Raw genomic sequence first — 12945 nt, 5'->3', positions numbered from 1 at the left:
AACGCACATGTTCACCCCCCACTCCCACACAACCACTCTCCCGACCGCGGAGTCGATCTGGCTGGAGGAAAATGTGTGTCTCCACCCACTTAAGTGTACAAAGTCTGAGGTGGCAAGATCTCAAAGTGCTACAGTATAATCTGCGTTTTGAGACACAAGATCGGGCCCCTGAGAGGGCTGTAATCTAACTACGCCTCACGTACTCATGTACGAGACTTTTACTGTTTCCATCATCTCATCATGTATACGAGATGGTCAGAGGAGCCTTCGCCGTTTCTCTTCAGTGCCTCCATGGTTACAGTCATCATTCTTCAATAATAGATATTTTAACTCTGCTACTAACACTTTGATATATATGTTGTTATATTATAGGACACATTTTTGCTTCTCCCAATTTCTTAATCCATCAAATTGTTTAAAACTGAATGTTGAGGCTTAATTTGAGTGAAGAATGAAAAGAACATGTGCGGACACTTTATAGACTAGAACAATGTGCAATAATATCTTAAAATGAGAGAAAACACATGGCCTGACTAAAGACACTGATTACTCGGGCTGGGAGCCGGACGATACACTTGTGTGTATCACGATACATAAAAGTGTTAGTAATTATGATAAGTAATATGTTTGTCCTGAAGTGCTAAGCCTGGAGCTCAGTGACTGGATTCTAAATGAGGACTGGCGTGTTTACACAGACGTCGATGCGAAGGCAGACCCAGAGTTAAGGCGAGCGGGCACCTGGGGGCAGCTCCTGGGCGATCTTGTGGGCCGTGGCCGTCGCCCACTCTGGACTCTGGATGCAGCGGATGTATTGCATCATGGTCTTGGCCACTTTGAACGTCTCTTTGTTGTAGCCGTGGGCCTGGCCACGCCTCCTCTGCTCCAGGAGGAGGGGCTTCATCTTCTCCTCAAACATGTGGTTCACAGCAGACATGTACAGCTTATCCAGACTGACCTGCAACACAAGGAGCACCCGCGGAAACAACACACAGTCTTTACTGACCAGCTGACCAACAGCGTCAAAACGTGAAAATAACAGGTTTAAAAAATATTTTAAAAAGTGGGAAAATTTGAGTAAATTTGGATAAAATTGGGGATAATAATAATAATAATTTAAAAAAACATAAAAAAATAAACATTTAGGGGGAAAAATGCGAAGAAAAAACAGGGAAATTTGAGGTGAAGAATGGGAACATTTGGGGGAAAATAAACATAAAATAAAAACATGTAAAAAAAAATTTGGGGGAAATTTTGAAAAAAAAAAAGAAGGAACATTTTAAGTGATTTTTCTGCCCATTTATAGTTAAAGGAAGTTTCACCTCAAACAAATTATACAAAAGCAAAAGACATTAAATGGAAGGAAAAGGAATAAATTAATATTAATCTGCTTTATGGTTCTATATGTCAAATAATTTAATATCGGTATCAAAAGCCAAGTACTGTTAAAGGGACTAAACAGAGTTTAATAATGTTAAATAGGGATGCACCGATACCGATACCAGTATCGGGCCGATACCACATGCTTGTACTCATACTCGTACTCATTCATGAGGTCCCGATACCAGAAACCGATACCGTTTGACGTGCGGCCAGCGCACCTACGAGGCGCAGCTACGAGGCGCAGCTACGAGGCGCAGCTCTCAGCTGAGGAGAGAAGAAGCAACAAACTGGAGAATTGTTTAGTGTAAATCCAATAATCCACATGGAGCTGACTTTATTACAGACTGCGCTCTCTAAACCAGAGTCTGAGCTGGATTTAACCAGAGCTTAATGTTGTTAGCGCTGCAGCGTCTGCAGTGTTTACAACATACAGGCTAACGTTGCTAACTCGCGGCTAGCAGTTTTGGCCATTCTGACGCCGTTTTATGCCCAGGGGTTTATTCATCTGAAAAACTAACCCAGCGACTAAAAAGTCCTCAGAAAATCCAAATTAAAGACATACAGCATGTTTATATTGAGGGAAAATGAGCTGCAGCAGAACAATGAAAACACTGTAGCTACTCGCTAAGTTACTACAAACACAAGAGAAAATCTACAGGAGCTGAAGTAAAGACGAAAAGAGACCATTTAAGAAACATCTCAACACTATTGTTAAATAAAAACACATAAATGAATAAAGCTCAGGCATTGGGAGCTTTAGGACATGGACTTTTCTGTCTATGATGGACAGAGACATAAAAATGAAAAATTATAATGAATGAAAAGAAGATAAATAAATAAATGGCATCAGCACAATTCTAATATAACGGCTCTTAAATGTGTTGCTTGCTTTACTTAAGGAAATGTAAATTAACTAATTACAAACCAATCTGCTGTGGAAAAAGTAAATATGTTGAAGAAAATGCCTTGTACTCGTATCGGTATTCGGTATCGGCGAGTACTTAAATCAAAGTACTCGTATCGGTTTTAGAAAAAGTGGTATCGGTGCCTCCCTAATGTTAAAATTAAGTATTTTCCTCCCCCTACATGTTCCTCCATGTCCTAATGTGTAGAATGAGCTCAGACCTGTTCACCACAACTGCCTCTAAAATCCTGCACCGTCACTCAGAAACGTGTTACTTCGGGTCTGAAGTGCCGTCATGCACGAGCTGCAGTTACACGTATGACCTGAGGTGGCAGTAGTGAGTATACAATGGCCAACTTGCATCTAGCCCCTTTAACCTCTTAACTCCCGCCTGAACCAAAAGGATCTTTTTCCTCACGTCAACAGATTTTTTTTCCATCAGTTTTTTTGTTGGGTATTCAACTCATTTTTGTAACTTTTTTGTCATTTTTTCTTCAATTTTTTTAATCAATTTTTTGTCATTTTTTCGTCCATTTTTTGTCAATTTCTTGTGACATTTTTGCACCTTTTTCATAAATTTTTCGTCACTTTTTTGTCAATGTTTTCTCACTTTTTTGTCACATTTCCATCATTGTTTTCGTCTCAGTTTTGTTGCTATTTTCACAGCTTTTTTCCAGAAGCTTTTGGACTGGGGTAAAGCCAAACTGGAGAAAATGTGCTCGGTTCAGGCGGGAGTTAAGGGGTTAAAGCACCGGTATCAATTTTTTGGGGGTCCTGTGAAGTTCCTGTTCCATAACGGGACAAACAGGACGCAGCAGTTTTAAATTACCTCCATGAGTTTGCTGATCAGGAGCAGCGTGGGGAACGTCTCCTCTGTGAGCTCAGGAGCTAAAAACCAAATGAAATCATGAAGACACAGACGGACATCTCTGAAACCTGGTGCCTGGAGCCTCACTCACAGATGATCTTCCAGTAGTGCTTGGCCTGCATGAGGAGGTGGAAGGGCAGGCGGCTCTGGGACAGCTGGTTGGGCAGGAGGTTGTTTTCTAACAGATAGGTCTGCTCCACGTCCGAGGGGGCGGACACTCGCTTGTAGGACTTCAGGTGTTGGAGTAAACCCATGGCCTGTGGTTTGAACAGATTCATCACGTCAAGGCCCCGCAGATCATGTGACGTATGTTGGATTTTACCTGGTTGATGGGAAAGGTGGGCTCAATCTCCTTGGTCACGCCCAGGATCTTCAGCACCACCTCAATTCTTTCGTAATTGTACGGGCTGAGCTGCAGGAGGAAAGAAGGTTTTAGTTACAAATGAGGAAGGTCCAGCCTTTCTGTGTGGAGCATGTTCTCCTCGTGTCTGCGTAGGTTTCCTCCGGGTGCTCCGGTTTCCCCTACCACTAAAAACATGTACAATTGCTGGGTTGCAGGTTCTAGAATATGATGATGTCATCGGACCCAGTGGGGGGCAGGAGACAGTTTTTACAATTAACAGCATTACACTTTCACAAGTCATGGCTAAAAAGAAATGTATGAATTAGAAAAAATATCATTAATATAATGTCATTTGTCATATTTGTCATATATACATAAAATATTGTATTTATCACATGTTTTTATTGAACAAGCAGTAGATTTGCTTTTAAGACTGAAATCATGATCAAAACAACAGACTCCAGTGTGTTTCCGTGTAGCTTCAGATGGAAAATATTGAGTTCCCTACAGGCTCGCGACCCACTTTTGAGTCCCGACCCACCAGTTGAGAATCATTGTTTTACATTATATTTGACCAAGTGGGATGTTCTGCAAAGACATTTAAAAAATACACTATAAAAAGACACTATTTCTCACATTTTTAGAGTGCTTTAACAGTTATTTGATCCCTTACCTGCATAATCATATTTCTCAAAATCAGGCCAGAGGTTCTGTGCTGGAGGGCCAGATTTGGCACCCGGGCCTGACGTTGCCCACCCCGGTCTATAGGACAGGATGAATGATTCGTGTGTGTGAATGCATGGTGGTTGACGCAGATGTGCGCAGTCCTATGGGCGAGGAACGCTCTTCCTTATGGTCCTTACGGTGAGAGCTGACATTGCTGTGATACCACCCCCTGGTGGCCAGGGGCGACTCCAAGAGACGCTTGGGAGCATTGATTCTAATGGGACTTTAAACGGCTTAACCTCTTAACTCCCGCCTGAACCGAGAGCATTTTCTCCAGTTCAGCTTTACCCAAATCCTGTAGGCCAGTGTAACGCCTCATTTGAAAGCTAAGATCTACAAAACTAAATGGATCTTTTTCCTCACATCATCAGATTTTCCCCATCATTTTTTGGGGGGTTTTCAACTAATTTTTGTAACTTTTTTGTAATTTTTTTTGTCAAATAGTATTTTTTTTGTCACTTTTTGTCACATGTTCATCATTTTTTCATCATTTTTTTGTACATTTTTTGTCAGTTTATTGTCTAAGTTTTCTCACTTTTTTGTCACATCTTCATCATTGTTTTTGTCTCAGTTCTGTCGCTATTTTCACAGCTTTTTTCCAGAAGCTTTTGGACTGGGGTAAAGCCAAACTGGAGAAAATGTGCTCGGTTCAGGTGGGAGTTAAGGGGTTAAAAGCCTGGCTACAAAGAGTTTTTCTTTTTTTTTAAAATCGCTCTGACCAATGTGACAACGTTGGGGTGGGTGAAATATTTTTAACCACGCTACTTTTTGTTTATCAGCCTGAAATTTGGAAGCATTTTCAGTGCATTGACTGAGCTCTGTGGAGGCTCCGCCCACCCGCCTTTTTGCCCTTTTAAGAGACAGGCTGCGTAAGAGGAGACATGGCGGCCATTAAGGTTCACACAGGACTCTGGAACCTTGTTCAATGAATGTGGCTGAATGAGACGCGCTCGTCTTTATTATATTACATCGATGGTGCAGCGTTTCTGTCAGTCTCCCCCAGGGGAAACTGAACACCCAGTATGGGGTAAATGTACAACTGTCTCATATAAAGTGCTTTGTGACTGACTGTGAACGACGCTATATGAATTAAGTTCTTGTTGTTCTCCAAAGTACACATTAGATACATATTAAAAGTGTTTTCTGTGCGTTTAGCTGCTGATAGAATCATCAGGTAAATCATTAATGAATAGTGAAAATAAAAGAGGCCCCAAGATGGATCCTTGGGGGACCACAGTGTACAATCCAAAAAAGACGACTTCTTTCCATTGCCCACAGTAGCTCGTTTTCTGTTCGATAAGTATAAAGACATCCATTTAAAGGAACAGGCCACCGTTTTTACATACTGAGATATGTTCTTACCTGAGCTTTGACGAGTTCTTTAGGACCTGTCTGATCTTCCCCCGTGCCTTCAGTCACGTAAACACAGCGCAGACGGTGTTAGCATTTAGCCTCTCCCTCTCTCCTCTATAGCTCCAAAACAGGTCAAGATAGAAGCTACCAAGCTCTTCCACGTTTTCCCTATTTAAATATGGTTACGTGAAGTGTTCCACTACAAAGTATAATTACACAAAATGAAACAATGTGGATTTTCTAAGCGGATAAAAGGGGGAACTATATTGTAAGGCGTAATAATACCAGGAGTAATTTGGCATCCGCACAGTAAAGTGATGATTACTGCAAGGATTTTGAACTACTCCTGGTATTATTACGCCTTACAATATAGTTCCACCTTTTATCCGCTTAGAAAATCCACATTGTTTAATTTTCTGTAATTATACTTTGTAGTGGAACACTTCACGTAACTATATTTAAATAGGGAAAACGTGGAAGAGCTTGGTAGCTTCTATGCTGAGCGTCTGCGCTGTGTTTACGTGACTGAAGGCACGGGTGAAGATCAGACAGGTCCTAAAGAACTCGTCAAAGCTAAGGCAAGAACATATCTCAGTATGTAAAAACGGTGGCCTATTCCTTTAAAGGCTTGGTCAGAGAAATTTAAAGTTTTCAGCTTTGACAATAGTAATCTATGGTTCACTACATCAAACAATTTCACTCAGAAAACTCCTCCTACATAATTAGTTTTCTCCAAACTACTTCTGGCTTTTTTACCTTGAACACGGCTGTGTACAGGCTGTCTCCGAGCTCCCTGGTGCTGTGTAACTTGGGGATGATCTGCAGGACCCTCTCCAGAGCCAGGCTGTGACACAGAGGCTGCTCCAGTGAGCCGCCCAGGCCGAGCTCCACGTCTCTGGGCCCTTCCTCCTCCTCCACCTCCTCCTCCTCCTCGTCCTGAAGCAGCAGCGTGGTGATGTACTGGTTTATCACAGTGTCCTGGTCCAGCCCATACGAGCTGCACACAACAGAACCAAGAGATTTAAAACAGAAACAGACAGAAGAAGAGCATAGACGTTGCAGTGCAGAGGGCGCCACCTGCAGTACTGGAGGATAATGTCCGGGGTGATGCGACTGTTCTTCACCAGCACCGGGATGAGCTGGTTCTTCATCTGCTGACGGAACACTGGCTGCATGGAGATCTGAGGACACAGAGGAGGAACGGGTGAACCCAGGTGTTTCACAGGGACCTCCCTCACAGACGTACCTCCAGTTTGCTGAGCTTGATGCCCCACTCTGCGTCCGTGATCACAGACAGAAACTTCTCCCTCTCCTCGCTCTGGCCGTACAGGCAGCAGAGGTTCTCCCCGACTTTGGCCACCGCCTTCAGCGCACAAATAAGAATGAGGTGAATGTTGTGTAATACAGATCTCTCACAGCAGGTTCCCATCAATAATATCATCATAACCACTGGTAATGATGATGATACGGCACTGCAAACCCTCCCCCCTTCTATTTTCTATTCAGGACATTTACTTCACACGCCTCACCCACAGCACAGGAAGCTGAACTCTCTCCCTCCCCTCAACCCCGGGCCAATATGCACCAAGCGAATCAGAGAAGCAATTTAAATTTCTTGAAACTTTACTCTCTAAAACAGGAGTAGGCGAGTTTGTGTCGCTAACCTCACCACAGGGGCCTAAAGTTAATATTTTTTTCTGCAAATGCTAATGTTTTGCATCTGTGGTTCTCAAGTGGTATCGGTTACGGGGCCACCATTACCCTAGGACAGGGGTAGAGGGGCAAGTTTTCTTGGCGGAGGCCGATTTTCTTTACTGTAAATACACCGAGGGCCGAAGCTGCTGATTATTCGCCCAAAGTAAAGCACAACACCGGAAAAATGACCATGTTAAATGAGATAAATGACTTAAAATGGCTTGAATTAAAGTTCTTCTATGTTGAATTTGAGTCGGTTTGAATTAATCCAAGATACAAATGCTACAGCGCCAATGGAGCAAGAATAAAACCCACTTAAAATCAGACAAATAATTGTTTTTCACTTGAAATGACACAAAATTATCTGAATTAAGAGAATAACGACTACTAGAGGTTTTATCTCATAGAACAAAGAACACAGAACAAATCTACTCAAACCTTAGATTTAATCTGTTAATTCAAGTAGATTTATGTCATCTCTTCCTTAAAACAATTATTCTTTTTCCAGTGCACTTCCTTCAAATGCCAGTTTTGTACATAATATATGACCTAACTGGGTGCATTGACAGTATTAATACCTTTCTCCCATTTAACTCTAATAATGTTAAAAGTACTCTGGCCCGCAAGATGAGTTTGAGAAACATGATTACCCAAATCAGAGGTGCTGTGCTGGAGGGCCGGGTTGCCGACCACTGCCCTAGGTTGACAAGCGGCGACCCAAATGAAACTAATTTGCCATATATTGTATAAAATACTGTATTTTCCTCACAGGTTCTTATTGAACAAATAGTAGATATGCTTTGAAGAGATCAAAACAACCCAATGACATTAATTTTAACAGATCCACGTGTTTCCACTAAAATAAATATAATGTCATAATAATAAATATAATATATAAAATGCCAAAAATATTAATATAATAAAATATAATATAATATAATATAATATAATAAATAAAATAAAATATAATAAAACATAATAAAATAAATATAATATAATAAATAAAATATAAAATACAAATATTAATAAAATATAATAAAATAAAATAAAATAAAATAAATATAATATATAAAATAATACAAAAAATCTATAGAAAACGCTATTTCAATGGCCGCCGCCTGGGCGCCGCCATGTTTATTTCCCCTACCGACTTTGAAGCTAAGCAGGGACGGGCCTGGTTAGGACTGGGATGGGAGACCGTTTGGGAAGAGCAGGAAGCCTGGCGACAGTACTGAGTTTGTGCGTGGTGCCGGCCCCCACGTTGCGGTCCCGCCGCCCGCGGCCATTGACAACGGGTCCATATGGACCGCGGTGCTGCTGTCCGAGGACAACCCGCCGTCACAACAACGCGAGTGCACGAGATCTGACTGCCGTGCGTGCGCGCGCATCCAAACAGGGCGATGTGTGTGTGTGTTCGTGCGTGTGTGTATGTGTGTGTATGTGTGTGCGTGCCCAAAACCTGCTCAAACACGAGCCTCTAATCACACGCGCTGCTCCGACTGATTTATCCTCCTTGTGAGTAAAAGTGAAAATGAAACTACCAGTTAACCAGCGCATGGCCTGCACTGCGTAGTTTTCTTTCTTTCTTTTTTTTACGTTGCTGCTGGACCATTTGTTTCTATTTTGCTTTCACGTATTGTGAGCCCAGAGGTACATTTTATTCTAAAGCAGCTTTAAAAGCATTGCCAATTTTATTGTAAGGTTATGAATACTGTCTAACAACGATCATTAGGCTATTTCAGTTCAAAACCTACTTATTATTTTTTTGATTGCACACTACCGGGATGCACCAAACCACGGGTCCTGCACCGTGAACCGAACCGTTAGAGCTAAACCCCTCATATTTATCCATAATTATTCCACTGTCTCTTGAATTCTATTCCCTTTTAGCGAACATATTGTCGTTGTAGTTTATAAGAAAGGAGCACGGGTGCATCAAACACTCCAATTGCAGATTGTTTGAAATTGTTTTTAGCATTCATTATTTTAAACATTTGTAGTGGCCATAGTTTTTGGAATGGGTTGGGAACCACTGGTCTACAGCTGAACTGTGTGACGGGTTGGACATTTCTTTGTAATCACTCATAATCTCAGAATATCAAATGTGGAGACTAGCGAGGCCCGGCCGAAGGCCGGGTCTCAGCTAGTATTAATATAATAAAATATAATCAATATAATCAATAAAATAAAATAAAATCTAAAAAATATACTATCTGAAATAAAAATAAAATATCTATCTAAATATTGGCTGTCATTATCATTATTGTGCATCTCTACTAAAAATGACCTAATGAGTGCATAATTAATGAATCATCATGAGTCACATAAAGACTGTTGCTTTAAAGGCAGTGATTGAAGCTTTATGGTTTAAAGTCAGACGATCAATCCGTTCCTCAGGAGTTTTCATGAATCACAAAAATATAGTAAACTCACCAAGATCTTGTCATAATTCTGCCAGGTGTTGTCGATGACTTTCCAGAGGATTTGAATGACTTCGGTTTTGGACAGGAGCGTACACAAGCCGACGACCAGCTCACAGTCCACCACGCGCCAGTTAAACACCTGTGACCACAACAAACAACCATCAGGACCAGGAAACCTCAGGAAACCGCAGGAAACCACAGGAAACCACAGGAAACCACAGGAAACCACAACATTACAGACTGACCTTGTTCAGCAGAGCCAGCACCACAGCTTTCAAGGAGGACAGAGTCATTTCCCGAAGTTTACTCAGGCACGTGTTGTATTTTTTTAAGTAATTTGCATCATAGAGCTGGAAAAGAGAGACACAAATATGATCAGATATTTTTGCAGTCGGTGCGAAAAGACGAGCGAGTCTCTCTGCAAAGACGGCAAGAAACCTTTAACCCCTTAACTCCCACCTGAACCGAGCACATTTACTACAATTTGGCTTTACCCCCAGTCCAAAAGCTTCTGGAAAAAAGGTGTGAAAATAGCAACAAAACTGAGATGAAAAAATGACAAAAATGTGCCAAAAAAATTGACCAAAAAATGACAAAAAATTGACAAAAAAGTTTAAAAAACATGACAAAAAATGACAAAAACTTGAATAAAAAATGACGAAAAAATGAAAAAAAATGCAACAAAATGTGACCAAAAAATTACAAAAAAATTACAAAAAAAGACAAAAATGTGATAAAAAATGTGACAAAAAAGTTACAAAAATGTGACAAAAAATGACCAAAATGTAACAAGAAAATTGACGAAAAAATGCAAAAAATGTGATAAAAAAAGATTTTTTTTTTATAAAAATTTGACAAAAAATGACAAAAATGACTAAAAAATGACTAAAATGTGATCAAAATTGGACAAAAACGTTACAAAAATGTGACAAAAAAATGACCAAAATGTAACAAAAAAATGACTAAAATTTGATAAAAAAAAATTGCCGAAAAAAAAGAAAAAAAAAAGTGACCCAAAATATGACAAAAATGTGCCAAAAAAATTGACAAAAAAATGAAAAAAATGTGAAAAAAAAGACAAAAATGCAACAAAATGTGACAAAAAATGAAACAAAATTTGACCAAAAAATTACTAAAAAATGACCAAAAAAATGACAAAAATGTGATAAAAATGTGACAAAAAATGACCAAAATGTAACAAAAAAATGACAAAAATTTGATAAAAAAAATTGACGAAAAAAAAAAAAAAAAAATGTGACCAAAAAATGACCAAACTCAACAACTCCATATCTCATTTAAAATTCTATCGATATATCTTAAATATCGCAGCGCCCCCCCCTCCCCGTGTGTGGCTGAGAGAGGCCCTGCGCTGCTGCTAACGCTGGAATAATACTACAGAAGTTTGTTTCTGTGTGAAACCAGTGAACTTTTCCAGATGATACCCTGGCTGTAAGCGTGCACAGCGCCCCCTGCTGACCATTACGTTTCCCGAGCCAACTCCTCGCTCCAAAACAGTATTTTTACACATTGTGGCGACAACGTAAAATGGATGTTAGGGGAATATGGAGTTTTAACTAAGAGATACCTGTACTTTCACTGTAGATTACTCTTAGTTTAAACTCCATATTCCGCTGTCTTGCCTTAAAGTAGCAGAGTTGACTCCCTTAGATATTAAACAAAAACCGTCAGACGTCCTAGAGAACAGGGATCAACAAGCCTCTCCAGGTAAAGACTTCTTCCATCGTGTTCAGGAGTGTTTCTGAAGCACAAGTCGCTCCTCCACAGTGTTCATGTTGTGTAAAAAGGGCTGGAGACCCTGCTGGAGACCCTGCTCCTCACCTTCACTCCCAGCCGCAGGTCCATGACGTTGGAGGTGCAGTGCTGCAGGCTGCTGCCGTAGCAGTGGAGCAGCACGCTGAGGGCGAGCTCCAGCTGGCTGCACTCCTGAAGCATCTGCAGCATGTTGCTCAGAGGGTTCAGCAGCGGCGACAGGAAGTTACAGCCTACGGTCACAGTTACAGTCACATGACACTCGGGCACCGCTACAGTCGCACTTTAACGACGGTGTTCGATACGATCCCTGGAAGTTTATTCCCCCCAAAATGTTTTCCCCCAGAATTTCCCTACTTCCTCCCCCTGCTTTATTCACTCTCCCCCATTTTCCCACTCTATCACCTTGTGTCCCCTTTTTTCTCCATTTTACTCCATCACATTTCCCACTTCTTTTCCTAATTTTCTCCCCAAAATGTTTTCCACTTGTTCCCACTCGTAAATGTCCGCTGTGCTTTGCTCTACACCAGGGGTCGGCAAGTTTGCGTCACGGAGGGCTAATTTTCATCATTGCCAAATCACCGAGGGCCAAACCTCATTATTGTAACCTAAAGTTAACCTCTTAACTTCCACCTGAACAGAACATATTGTCTCCAGTTTGGCTTTACCCAAATCGAAAAGCTTCTCGACTGGAGTTTACAGCCTATAGGCCAGTGCAACGCCTCATTTGAAAGGCAACTTACAAAACTGATCTAGACAGATATTTTTCCTTGCATTGTGATCACAGTTCACGCTCTTTTCATCTCATTTTGGCTCTTTTTTGCTATGTTTTTGTTTCTTTTTTTGTCACTTTTTGGTTGAATTTTTGTCACATTTTTTGTTGAATTTTTGTCACATTTATGCTGAATTTTTGTCACATTTATGCTGAATTTTTGTCACATTTTTGTTGAATTTTTGTCACATTTATGCTGATTTTTTGTCACATTTATGCTGAATTTTTGTCACATTTTTGTTGAATTTTTGTCACATTTTTGTTGAATTTTTGTCACATTTTTGTTGAATTTTTGTCACTTTTTTGTTGAATTTCTGTCACTTTTTTGTTGCGTTTTTATCCTTGTTTTCTTATTTTTTTGTGGCTGTTTTGGTGCTTTTTTCCCCAAGAAGCTTTTTGATTAGGGTAAAGCCAAACTGGAGAAAATGGGATCCGTTCAGGTGGGAGTTGATCCCTTATTTGCATAGTAATATTTCTCAAAATCATATTGGGGCCAGAGGTTGTGCTGGAGGGCCGGATTTGGCCCCCGGGCCTGACGTTGCCTACCCCTGCTCTACACAAACCTACCGTCTTCAAATGAGCAGTGGGACAGGCAGGAGCAGTCCAGTGGATACAAGATGGTGTCTAGGAGGAGGAGAAATGCATTTACTGACCTGTGCAAAGATCAAGACAGTTTAACCTCAGTCTTTAGACCAGGGTAACGCCTCATTT

General features: G+C 40.8%; 1 protein-coding gene across 1 annotated transcript in view; it reads right to left on the bottom strand.

Moving 5' to 3' along the window:
* kntc1 (kinetochore associated 1) overlaps positions 1 to 12945 on the bottom strand; it is a 68846-nt gene that overhangs the window by 16132 nt on the left and 39769 nt on the right. Inside the window, exons 36-46 of the mRNA XM_079551591.1 lie at positions 12802 to 12858; positions 11532 to 11695; positions 9938 to 10042; positions 9703 to 9831; positions 6821 to 6937; positions 6652 to 6755; positions 6331 to 6571; positions 3475 to 3564; positions 3244 to 3409; positions 3114 to 3172; positions 739 to 955 (exon numbers count right to left, since the gene is read on the bottom strand). Of these exons, the coding sequence (XP_079407717.1) occupies positions 739 to 955; positions 3114 to 3172; positions 3244 to 3409; positions 3475 to 3564; positions 6331 to 6571; positions 6652 to 6755; positions 6821 to 6937; positions 9703 to 9831; positions 9938 to 10042; positions 11532 to 11695; positions 12802 to 12858 (1449 nt within the window). The remainder of the gene's footprint in view (positions 1 to 738; positions 956 to 3113; positions 3173 to 3243; positions 3410 to 3474; positions 3565 to 6330; positions 6572 to 6651; positions 6756 to 6820; positions 6938 to 9702; positions 9832 to 9937; positions 10043 to 11531; positions 11696 to 12801; positions 12859 to 12945) is intronic.

The sequence above is a fragment of the Gobius niger genome (genome assembly GCF_951799975.1).
Source record: "Gobius niger genome assembly, chromosome: 1".
Lineage (NCBI taxonomy): Eukaryota > Metazoa > Chordata > Actinopteri > Gobiiformes > Gobiidae > Gobius > Gobius niger.
The sequence above is the reverse complement of the archived record's forward strand: the minus strand, read 5'-3'. Positions and strand labels throughout refer to the sequence as shown.